The 13,212-nt window shown below is 28.2% G+C and overlaps 2 protein-coding genes across 3 annotated transcripts in view; one reads left to right on the forward strand and one right to left on the reverse strand.

Annotated features, from left to right (window-relative positions):
• The window catches only part of LOC100214351 (rRNA-processing protein UTP23 homolog), a 29,294-nt gene extending 27,494 nt beyond the window's left edge, over positions 1 to 1,800 (reverse strand). For both annotated transcript variants that reach the window (XM_065818537.1, XM_065818538.1), the window contains exon 1: positions 1,672 to 1,800. The gene's annotated coding sequence lies outside the window, so the exon portion shown is untranslated. The remainder of the gene's footprint in view (positions 1 to 1,671) is intronic.
• Positions 1,801 to 3,416: 1,616 nt separating this feature from the next.
• LOC100206203 (translocon-associated protein subunit delta) lies at positions 3,417 to 6,667 on the forward strand. Its single transcript, XM_065818508.1, has 5 exons — positions 3,417 to 3,605; positions 4,583 to 4,779; positions 4,862 to 4,951; positions 6,243 to 6,308; positions 6,382 to 6,667. Exons 1-5 carry the CDS (start codon positions 3,554 to 3,556, stop codon positions 6,487 to 6,489), a joined length of 513 nt encoding a protein of 170 aa, XP_065674580.1. The 5' UTR covers positions 3,417 to 3,553; the 3' UTR covers positions 6,490 to 6,667.
• Positions 6,668 to 13,212: the final 6,545 nt, after the last annotated feature.

Here is a 13,212-nt window from a genome sequence, read left to right on the forward strand (position 1 = left end):
ACTCTCCATTTTGAAGGTTTATCACAACAATATTATGCATTAATAAATTATATATTTTAGGACTTGAATTACATTATCTGGCAAGATAATTTTTAAATATCCGGGTATTTGATATTTGGTCAGATAATGAAAAAATATTATCTGGGACACCCCTACTTTTTAAAATATTCTATCAATCAATTTCACCTGAAAATTGCTTCTTCATTAAACAATCAAAAGTTTTTGAATTTCAAAGTCTTCTTTTCAATTCAATTGATTTGTTAAAGCTTTAAAAATGATTAACACTAACTTCATACCTTGTTAAGTTATGTGATATTTGCTGAACCAATAATTCTCATAATTTCATGGATAGCTGTTTGATTGACAGTTTACATGACCCTTTATAACTATTTCTTGAATATTATGGTTTGTAAGAGTTTGAGGCCAATCAGAAATTTCTTCAATATTTGTACAAAAAAGAGAGCACACAATTAAATTTGCAGAAACAGTGTTTTGAAGTTGGCTTCCGATGGCTCCTTAATTTTGCTAGATACTCTGTTTTGGCTCAATTCTTTACCCTCCATCTCAACTTCCTGTTCTCTGATTTCATTTGAAATTATTTCATATGGAAAAGTATTCAGCATCATTCTTAGAGCTATAAATTGTTTCTTAAAAACTTAAAAAGTATCTAGTTTAGTTTGGTTTTTATCACATCTTTTCTGTTTTTTTTAGCCGTTTTAGATAATACTGAAAACCTGACAACTTTTTTATTTTATCCATTTTCTAGAAGTTTAACGATAATAAAAGTTATATAAGTTTCTCTGCGCTAAATAATATTTGTAACTTAAATCAGGTTAGATAATTCTTAATATATTTTAATTATCATTACTTTTTATTTTAAAATTGTTAAGTTACTGATATTAAAAAAAAAAAAAAATCAAGAACATATAATAACAACTGATCATAACAATATAATAACTGTGATAATAAAGTTATTATGATAATATTGAAAATAACATTGTGATGTGATAATATTAAAATTAAGATTAAAATTAAAACAATTAAATTGCAAATTAAAACAAGCAAATTCTATTGATACTAAAATATGATAAGCAAAAAAGTATTGTGGAATTTTCTATATAGGCACTTTAAAAGAAAAATGTTATCAAATATTAAATATTGAAATATCGATGTAATTTTAAATGTATATAAATAATGATCAAATATTGTTAGAACAACATTTTTTTTGAAAATTATTCATTTACAATTGATTTAAAAATTTACCGCCCCTAGCTGCCTGTGTGCATTGCACACACGACCAGCCGGCACTGTATATATAAATAAAAGATTCATGTCTATTAAATTAGTTTTTTATAATTTGTTTAAAAAACAATAAAACTTGATTAGTTTCCTCAATTAAATTTTTATTTTAAAAACAAAGAGTCATTAAGAGACAGTAAATATACAAAAAGCAAATCTACTTATATCTATATAAAAAAAAAATACTTATATTAGAAGCAAAAAATTATCAAATGAATCAAAACTAAAAAAATTAAACACAATTCAATAGGCGTACAAAGTTAAGCTAAACTTTTAGCATTAATGTTTAATCATTTAAAAGTGCTACTCTAATGTATTGTAATTTAATGTATATGTAAATAATTAAAAAATAAAATAAAAAAGGTGATATACTTGAATCAGTCAACTGCCAGAAAATTTCTTTAACAATTGTGTGCAAAGTGATGAGGATAATAAGTCAAATAATGTAACATCTGAATGATAATAAATTAATCCTTATTCAACAAGATGGTAAACAAAAAAATCTATTAAATTCATATTCTTATCACATAATGAACTCAAGATAGAACTCAACAAACATAAAAAATTATAAAATTAATAGTAAAATTGTTATTTTGTTTGAATTTTAACTATTAACAGTTTAAATTATTTTTTTTTCCACACACACACACACACACACACACACACACACACACACACACACACACACACACATGCACGCACACACATACACACACAGACACAAATATATATATATATATATATATATATATATATATATATATATATATATATATATATATATATATATATATAAATTGATAACTAATTTAAAAAACTAATTCACATCAAAGCATTAAAAACTTATAAACTTTGATGGTGTAGTGATTAAAACATAAAACATATTTGAAGATGTTGAATTTGCTATAACTCAGTTTTAGTAAAACTACCTAAATTTTAGTTGAATTACTAATTTTGTAAATTTTTTCTTCAACGTTTAATTTGAGTTATCATTGTTTAACTTACTTTGACATTTGAAATGGAGGAAGTATTTTTTTTTTACAGAAAAAAGGTAAAAAATAGACTAAAGAGGAAAAAAAAAACAAGTAAAAATTGTTTAGTAGAAGATTAAAAAAATAATAAAGTGAAAACAATAAATAATATAAATTGAAGAAAAGCATTAAACAAACAGAACCAAAAGCAAAGTTAAAAGAAAAAATGTTCGTAATTCGAAAATAAAAAACTTAAATAATTTAATAAAAAACAAAAACAATTTCTAAGTTTTATTAATTCACGTTGTTTGCATTGTTTATATTGTTGTGTATTTTTTATACTGTTGTGAATTTCTATATTTTGTTTATATTGTCGTGTATTTTTGAGCATTGTTTATACTAAGGTGTACATTTGTGTATTGTTTATATAGTCCTGTATTTATTTTTTTTTGTGGTGTTGTTGCTAATTATTTTTATTATTGCTGCTTTTTATATTTGTTGCTACTATACAAGTGATTTCATATTTTTTGTCTCAACATAATATTTAAATACGTCCTTTCGTTTTTTTTTTAATTTTCTATCATCCTTCTGATCGTTAAACATGGTGTTATCTCACTCATTCATTATCTCTCATGTCCGCTCATTTACTTTTTCCTTTTTTTATGTTATTAGTCTTGTTAGCTGTTAGTCTTGCTTTTTTTGATATTAATGATCTTCTTTTTATTGATTTTTTTGGTCACTATCTATAAACTACTTTTTGTTGTTTGTTTTTTTTTTGCTTTAATATTTCAAAAATTAAATAATTTAATAAAAAAAACTTTGATAAAGTGCTTGATAAAATTCATATTTTATCTAATCACAAGGTATAAAAAAAAGTTATTCTGATGTGTCTAACTAACAGCGCAAGGCAATTTAAAAAATGTAGTTCTTTGAAATACATATAGATCGTTAATAATGTAAAATTTATGTTTTGGGTATAATAATTTTTAGTTAGTTTGTTTAGCTTTTGTACTTTGATATAAATTCAAACGCACGTGGTAAAAGCCCTTATAAAAATGTCTCGTTTTCACACAAAAATACTACACGTTTTGATTCTTAAAGTATATAATCGTCATTCACACTAAAATTTAAAATATATATTACCAATGTGGAAATTAAATATAAAGTTTGCTTGACGTTTTTAACAGTTAATAACTTCTTTCATAACATACGTATATTTGAGAGAAATAAAGCAACAATAAAATTAGTATTATAAGTCTTACTGATCTTCAAACATAATTAAAATGCAGTTGTTATTATCAATTCTAGTTATATTATCTGCATCTTTTGTAAAAAGTAAGAAATGTTTGTTTATTATTTAAAATTAAATTATTAATTTGTATGCTTAAATTTAATAATAATCATAATAATCATAATAAATAATAGTTATTATTATTATAATGACAGCAAAATAATGATATTAATAGTAATGATAGTAATAATAAAAGTAGCATTAATATTATAAGTAAAAATAATAACAACTACAATATTAGCAGTAATAATAATAATAATATTAATAATAAATATAAATTGAAAACATCAATTTGACAAAGTAAAAATGGTTCCAACATTTAGTAGTAAAATATTTCTATTTATTTTATTTGATAAAGTTTTGGTTTAAAAATAAAATAATTTATAAATTATAGAATAAATTATTTCGTCAACTTGATGTTTTTATTTAACATTTATATATTATGTATTATAGATGGCCTTAAAAGTATAGTGATAAAATCTATCATGGTATTTTCCCAGTTAAATAATTACTGTGATATAATCTTGTTATTTTACCATCTGAATTTCGGTATTTTACAACTTGGAATGGCATTTTATGACTTAAACTTTATTGTTTTTACTTCAGAAATGTTATTTTACAATGTAAAAAATATTTAATTGATATTTTTGCAACAGATTGATCAAGTGGATGCATCAACTGAATAATACTTAGTTCTTTCTAAAATTCTTAGTTAAAATTTTTGTGTTTGAACCTGAGATTTAAGTTGTTTTTATAACTATTTGCAAAATAAAATTTTTCTAAAAAAACTTTTGTAGATTATTTAAAATTTTTTACCAACACAATTATAGGTAGAATTATTTTGTAAGTCTTTAAGAATATTTCTATGTTTTTTAAAAATACAAGTTTCTTTCATTTTACAGTTTTCTAATTGATTTTACATTTACATTTTTTAACTTTATTTTTTTTACATTTTAAACATGCCTTAAAAAGTAGTGAAAATTACAATTTTATTGTCAAATTATCTTTATTTTGAAAATAGGTGAATCATGCACTACTCCTTCAGTTGTTGTTCATACCTATACTTCTAGGAGCATAGCATTATCTACAGAAGTTGATTATATAGCTGATTTTTCTGTTAAATGCAAAGAGGGTAGTAATCGATTAAACTTATATGCTGAATTAGAGCCAGGTCATATAGTACCAGTTGCTTACAATGATGCCAATAATCAGTATCAAGTAAGTTTATCCTTATAAAATTTTTGTATACTCATGTACAGTTTGCATCACAAATTTTATTTTATTGTAATTTCATTTTGAGGTGAGTTGGTCAAAACCTCACAAAACAGCTGTTGTTGGAACAACAAGTGTAAGAGTCTTCAATGATGAAGGGCTCTCTGCATATAGAAAGGTAAGCCTTAAGTATGTTGCAAATATGCATGTTACAAAATATGTATGTGACAAAGGTATGACTATTAAAATCATTAAATATGAAGTACTTAACTCACTGTCACTAGAAAGAAAAAGAAAATTCAAGATTAGTTTTTGACTAAAAATATCAAGTAAAAATAATACGCTTTTTAAACATATTATTGTTTTAATAAATAGCAATAAAAAGAGCCAACCAAAATTTATATAGAAAGCCAAACCATAAAAAACTATAATCAACCAAATAAATTATAAAAAAGCATATACAAAATAAGTAGTCTAAGTTAATTATTTCAATATTATTTCTACTTAAACTTTGTTCACACAATTACTTATCTATTTTGTTTGGTCTGGTATATTCAAAAGAATGTGAACTCTTTGTTTTTAGAAACTAAATATATAAATCTACTTTAAAATGTTAAATCTCACTACTAAGGCCTACAGCCATAAGCTGTAATTCTTGGTAATTTAAAAAAAATAGCGCTCAATATTTTTAAAGAACAAAACAGTAATAATTTAGTGTGTGTCTCTGTGTGTGTGTGTGTGTGTGTGTGTGTGTGTGTGTGTGTGTGTGTGTGTGTGTGTGTATATGTATGTATGTATTTATTGCCAACCTTAGAGGTTAGATGTTGGCATCATGTCAGCAAAATAGTCAATTTTGTCTCTTATTTTCACAGTGTTAACATTTGTAGTGTTGGTCACAATTATTTTTTTAAATCCCATTAATCATATTCAAATGTTCTTGAAGTCCTTCAAAAATTGTCTCTCAGTTTCAATTTTTCAATGTTATTGAATTTAGCTTAACCAGTCTTTTATCATTCTTTTAACTACTATTTGATATTTTACTGTAGCAACCTTTTTCCCATCAAAATGCAAACATTGGTTCTCAACCTAAAGTTCTTTTCTCTGATTATTTTGTAATTTTTTACTTTCTCTGATGACTTATTTATGGATTGCTGGTGGAGTTGGTGCAGGAAGATTGACACTAATTATCTGAAGTTGTTGACACATTATAGCAGCATTTCATGTACTCAAATTTTCTCAACTAACCAATTTAATAGCCTTGAATGTTCTCTGTTTAATTTTGTCTTCACTAATATTTGTTGATTATAAGGTTATATAATTAATGTCACCGTCTCTTTTTTCTGTTTTGGAAAATTTAAATTGGCCCAAAAGCTAATTTTAATTTTTTTAGAATAGATAAAAGAGTGGTGCTTTTTCTTACGTTATCTTACATAAATTTATGTTATTTTTAAATTTGCTAAATAATTTAGGCTGAACGTAATAACGAAGGAACAGATAAAGTTGAAGCTCTTCTTAAAGTGGAAGTTTATCATCCCGTATGTTTTTATTCAAACTTTGGTACGAATGTTGTTTTATGTTGTAGTTATTTTTACTTGTATTTTATTTTAGGGTGTCTCTCGAGAGGGTTTATTTGTGCAGACCGAATTCCTTGCTGTTGTTGTTGCCCTTCTTGTTTGGTGGATGGGTAATTCGTGGAGAAGTCAAATTATGGAATAAAATGTCAATGGTTTTACAATTTTATGTAAAGTACCTTAGTAAAACACTTAGTTTTTATAATTGCTAGAAGATATAAGTGAATTTTTTTATTCAGTGGAACAACTAAAAAATTAACGTTTAAAAAATGTCTTTATTAACGGTGTGCGTTAAAAAAATAAATTATTTTAATTTTTTTTTATTTTAAGTTGTTCACGCCAAAAACGCTAATATTGTTATAAGAATGGGTGGGTTTTTTTTTTAAATTTCTGTTATCTTAAAATAATGAAAGCGAAGTAGTAATACTGCCTCTATTTTTACCTAGTCTAAGTACTAGCGAGTGATTAGTAAATCATCATCCATCCTTTTGAGCTTGGAGCCCAAAAGTAAAATTGATTTAAAACAATGTCTAAATTTTATATTTCAAAATAAAATTATTTTGAAAGTAATACCAAAAAAGTATTGAAAAAATAACCAAAAAACAGTTAATGCCGGTGTAGTAGGAGAGAATTAGCGAAAAATAGGGTAGGACAAAAATGGTATAAAGCTGAGATTTTGCAGAGAGAAAGTAGACAGTGTCTGGATGAGCGTAGAAAAAAGCCCCGTTGATTGCGCCACGGGAACATCCCATTTGGGGTACAAAAAGGGGCAATTTTGACAGCACCAAAGTACCATAAACTTTATATCGTTGGATCGAAAGTTTTATGCTGATCAATATTTATATAAAAACTATTACTTGAAAAAAAATATTTTTTAAGTTATTTACGTTTGAAAAGTGTAAAATCGTTAAAATGTTATATTTTTCGTTTTCAAAACATAATAATATAACTTTTGTCTGTGCGCAATTTTAAATGAAAAAAAACTAGAAAATAATATATTCTTTTAAAATAACTTTAAGACTTGAATGCAAATTTCTTTAAAATTAGATGTCCGATATCTTACTTTTCTCAAAACAAATCATCAAATAAATTTCTCTCGTTTTCAATTTCATCACTTGAATCTTCTTCAATTTCAAAATCCTAAAAATGCAAGTTATTTGTATTCCAAAAAAAACAAAAATATTTAAAGATTATGTGTATATTTAAAAAATAAAATTTACCGTTTTATTACTGTAGTCTTGCCCATGACAGCCACCGCATGCAGACATGCATTTTAATCCGTTTTTCCTGCAAGAGCACATATTAGTTCCGCACATATTTCTTGACGAAGTTTTACAATCGCAGCGAATCACTTTTAATATATTGGGTGGTGCCACATCTTTGTCTGTTGGTATTGGAAGAAGACAACCATTATCTAACTTCCATCCCCATTCTTTAGGATCCAAGTTGAAAGATTCATCTGGCATTTTCTATTCAACAACTTGTAGGTGAACTCTAAGATTATGAAAATAAGCAGCACGGTCTGTGGGCGGTAACTTTTCTGGCTTAATAATTACCTAAGAAAAATACTATGAAAATATGACACTTTCTAAATCTAAATGAGTGACTTAAATCCACAAAATTATAATTAAACTTTCAAATATCAACCGCATTTTCCTTAACGAAGATTCTGCATTTCCACCAAAAAGTTCAATGAAAGCCCTTACTGCAGATTCTCCAACTTCTTTTTTGGTTGCTCAGTAATCCGAAATAATTTCAGATACTGATTGTATATTATTGGATTTTTGCAGTAATTTTAAAAAACTAGGTTTTCCTTTTCCCAGTATTGAAGATGTCGAGTCACATCCTGACCATGCGTGAACAAATAACAGATGTTCTTTAAAATCCATTACTCGAGATTGAGCGTCTTTAATACTCCAAAGTTTTTTCTTTCTTTCTTCTCATTTAATTCATCTTTCCAATGATACATTAGCATAACTGCTATATCAGTATCATCAGCAACAACAATGCATGGTGAAATTTCCTTTGCAACTTCCAACGATTTAGAGACAGTTTTTGTTTCAGCATCCTCTTTACAAATATATACTTCATATCCATCTCGTTTAAGGTAATCTGACAAAAGTAAAATTAATTGTGCCTTGTTGTGTGAATTCGATAGAAAACGCTCTTGTGAGTACGGAACCTGATTATTTTCTCTTATAACAAGATTTTGGGAAGAACCTTTGCATTTTCTTCTGATGTGTTCATTAGATTTAATCGAAGATTTCTTATCATAACCATCAAATATAATATAAGTGGTGGCATAATTTTTTCTTATATAGCTGATGTAGGACTCAAAAATTTCTACAAGCCTCATACCTTTGTTCTAAAGAACTCTGTGGAGTAAGGAACCTCCATCAAGGACATATTTGCACAAACTGACATTTGTACTTGCTTTAATTTCGTCGTCAGGAAGAATCACTTTGCGCAAAGATGATTTGTTTGCTTTCAGCATTAGGTTATTTTTAAATAATGATTGTGATAAATGAGTAAGCTCATAATCAAAATATAGTTCAACGTCGTCCTCTCTTTCTGCAATTGCTGCAAGTCTATTAAAAAGGAGTTTTGGATCGACACAACAATCAGTTTGTTTGTCTAGTTTTATGCTATTGGTCAAAACATCTAAAGAAAAAAATGTATTCTTCTTTTTAAACTTTGCTTCATTGAACTTAAGGCCGTTGAGAAATGTTTGTAGACGAACACCTATGTTCTTAGCCTTGTCACAATTGACAAGATCTTCACCATTGACTGACACAAGACCCGTAGATAATAAATATAGATTTCTATCGACAGTATTGAATGGATTTCTTACAGAAAACGAGTCATAAAACAATTCACAATGTTCATAATCACATGCTAATCTTTTAATACCCATTTCTTTATTACTTTCCGTAACTCCGATGTCAAATCCAGATAATTTATGCATTGCTTCATGAACACTTGCAGAATAACAGATGCTCATTGTCCATTGGTTGGGTACATTTTCATCAAATCCTCTACCTCTAGTTAAAGCATCATTGCATTTTAAAGACCGCATCAGGGTCTGCTCTATTACAAGATCAAAAGATAGGCCAGCCCAATACCTTTCAGATTGGCGCACTGCGTGACGACCATCTAAGAATTGTTGATGTAACCATGGATTCGTTTCTGAAAGGTATTGCATTTCTTGCAAATATAACTTGGAGCACTTGGCATAGTTTGAATGCCCTGATGCGGCAAATAGGTTTAGCATTTTTGAGATTGTTTGAAAATGCAAGTACCAGCTACAAGTTCTCTCTGCAACTAAAAATTCCTTTATGATACTAATACAGTATATGTACAAGATCCAAAGTTTTGCAGTGCGTGATTCATATGACTTCTTTTCCGTATAGGTTAATATGGCACATTCAATATTTTTGAAAGCATCTGTATTACCGAGACTGATTAACTCTTCCTCATTCATACCATTTTGCATTGCGATTTTATAAGTGCATTCAAGTCCGGATATATCTAGTTTTGATTCGTCAACTAAAATATCTATAATATGACTCATCAATACACTCTGGACCAACATGTGACCTCATAAAGCTCTTGCAAAAGGTTTTCCTTTAAGCATATGTTTTACTGTATCTTCAGAGTAAACTTGTTCTAAAACTTCTTCCAGGCCAGTCACTGCCATTAGTTTTCCAATGCTTCCGAGAAAGCTCATCATTGTGTGAAACCCTCCGAGTCGACATACTGTATTGAGGTTCTGATCTTTTATAACACCAAACGCTTTCTGCCATAATGGCTGATTAAACGTAACGCAGGGAGTAACTATTTTATATTTATTGGCTTCATCAGTAATGAACAATAGTGTAGAATATATGCATGTTTCATCTGAAGAATTTAAGTCAATAATAGGTAAAAATTTTATGGATGGTTTTTCATAAACTGTTTTTGATTGTGATGTAGTATGCATCATATAACCTGACCAGTTTGGGCGAGGATTATTTCTTGAACTAAAAAACCATGCCACATGCCAAATAAGATCAAGATTCATTTCGGGCGCACGGAATACTTCAGATACAATATCTTTTATTGGTTTAAAACTTACCTTTAATAAACCCTGATAGCTTGATCCGTGATAAGGCGTTATTTTAAAAGACATATCAGATAAATTTTTAATAGACTTGTGTTCCAAACGTGTTATGCTTTCATAATTGCATTTAGAAGATGAACATATTGATATTAAACCCATTCCGTGAAACGTTCCTTTTCCGGTTTGTTTGAATGTTGTGATCTACATTATCAGCGACCCAATGTAGGAAGTGCGGCACTTGTTCTTGCGCGGCATTTACTCTAGTAACTGCAGCAGATAACTTGAACAACTTAACTTCATCGGAGGAAATTGAAAATCCAAATTTGTAAAGGTGATCCACAAGCCATTTTGTTTCAAAAGATTTATCGATATCTACTCCAATTCCAAATTGAATTGGTGCCATCACATAGATCTTGGTCGCGAAGCTTGAGTAATGCATTGTCCTAAAATAATTTGTTGAAGCTTAACTGAGATTAAATGGTTTAGAAATAGCTGTAAACTCTTTAGAACCCATTTGAGTCCATATTCAATATCACCCATATCCTCTAGTGACGGATATACAGATTTATCGACATTCATTTCTCTAATTTCGCTTTTAATTATACTTGCAGCGGCAGAAATAATATCATTTTTAGTGTGATCTTTCTTTTTTTGAAATTTCGATATAACAAAAGAAGCCATACCTCTGAAACAAACTAAATTAGATTGACCAGAGAGTTCTCCAAAAAAATATGATCAAGATAATGTTCAAGTATTTTCGTTTTAAAGATTTCGTCGAATAACACGGATAATCATTACTAAGTTCTTTCATTTTAATGTGCACATCTGAAAGATTATAAAGATCGCAGTCAGTTTCTTCTTCTAACCAGAAACAGAGTTTCTCAAAATTTTCAAACATAATGAGATCTAATGGGCGTCCACGTTGGTAATCGCTTTTAGTTTTAAGCCTGAAGTTGTTCATACACGAAATATGATGAATAGCTTCTTCCGCTACAAGATCATAACAAGACATCAAACGAGAATGTACAGCATTTCCCCAATCATCCTCTCGATTCAATGAACGTTCAATCATTTTTTTAATCAATGGTATGGTCTTAACTTTAGAAATCAGGGAATGTTTGTGATCTACCTTTTTAGTACAAAGACAACATTTTGATTTCCAATCAAATACCTCTTCAAATGAGGATCGTAGTTTCTTTCTTGGAACAGATAATAATCGATCTTTACGACTACCCACAAACTTTCTTCTACAGCTATGATGGACTAGTACTGTTGTACTGTTATGCGTGTTCTGTCGGAACTGGTCTCTAAGCAAACTGAAAATATGCAAAAATCTTTCTTAAATTATAGCTACGTTACAATTGAGTTTAAAATTAAAACTTAACCTAATTTTACGTTTTTTGAGTATTAAAATTGAAAAAAACAAAACAAAACATTGTTGATGTCAACTTTACTTGACCTCCCCCTCCCCAATGTCACAATTGTCAAAAAAGTTCAGACCCACTACCTCCCTATTTTGTTGACGTAAATAATGGGCAGCCCCTAATTTGAAATGAATCGGAAAATTAATGAACTATTAATTTAACTTAACTAATTAATTAATTTAACAAACTGCGCGAAAAATCTTTTTTATAAGATTGTATATTTAAACAAATTTTAACCTACATAGTTCATTCATACTCCGTTCTTCGCTTAATCAAATCAATGTTTTGAGACCTTTTCCATATACTTTGACATAAATTTCTTTGTCAAACCCAAGCTTGCACAATACACAAACAGCATTCTTTTTTTTTTCAAATGTAAAAACTTTTACTACACGTAACGTTTAACTTGTAAGTTTTTCTTTTCCATATAATAGTTTCAATATAATAAAACGCAACCTTTTTTCGGAGTAAAACTAAATTATTTCATTCATACAAAATGTTTTGAAAACTTTTGTTATGAAAACAAAAGAAATGATTAAGTTTTTCGCAGTAAAAATTTTCTTTTGAAAACAAAAAATCGAATGAGGTTTCGCGGCATTCACTTTTAACGCTTTTACGCTTTTCAAACGTAAATAACTTAAAAAATAATTGTTTTCAAGTCATAATTTTTATATAAATATTGATCAGCATAAAATTCTCGATTCAACGATATATAATTGATGATATTTTGGTGTTGTCAAAATTAGCCTATTTTTTGCCCCAAATTGCCCCAAAAGGGATGTTCCCGTAGCGTAATCAACGAGGCTTTTTTTTACGCTCATCCAGAGACTGTCTTACTCTGTGCAAAGTTTCAGCTTTATACTATTTTTGTCCAGGTCAACTCGCAATTCTCTCCTACTTGTGGTAACTTTTCCGAAGAATTACATACATTCCAACTGTCAAATTGCTATTTCCTGTACCCAACTATATATTATATATAGAAGATGTCTATCTTCGATTCGAAAGGTGAAGCCGCTTTTGCCCTAATTAGAAACAACTTACAACATTCTTTATATAAACTTTTGCCCTTTTTACAAACGGTGGATTAAATTTTTAAACAAAAAAAGCGGGTTCACTTTTCGTTCAAAAAATCCTGCAAGCAAGACAGCTATAAAAAAAAACTTGATAAGTATAATTCAAAAGAACGAGATTACTCCGTTTTCCTAACATGGGTTACAAAGTTTCTTTATTCCATTGTGTTCTCCATAATTTTGTTTCCGAAACAAACAAAAATTTTAATTTCAATTTTCATTAATTTATGGAGTACTTCCCCCTTGAACTACGCTCTGAAGGCAAAATTACTTAA

This window comes from Hydra vulgaris, chromosome 14, assembly GCF_038396675.1.
Source record: "Hydra vulgaris chromosome 14, alternate assembly HydraT2T_AEP".
Classification (NCBI taxonomy): Eukaryota; Metazoa; Cnidaria; class Hydrozoa; order Anthoathecata; family Hydridae; genus Hydra; species Hydra vulgaris.

Coding starts and splice junctions, on each gene's coding strand:
- LOC100206203 (XM_065818508.1), top strand. CDS start 3,554: ATGCAGTTGTTATTATCAATTCTAGTTATATTATCTGCATCTTTTGTA. Junction 3,606..4,582: donor ATCTGCATCTTTTGTAAAAA/GTAAGAAATGTT, acceptor TTTTGAAAATAG/GTGAATCATGCACTACTCCT. Junction 4,952..6,242: donor GGCTCTCTGCATATAGAAAG/GTAAGCCTTAAG, acceptor TAAATAATTTAG/GCTGAACGTAATAACGAAGG.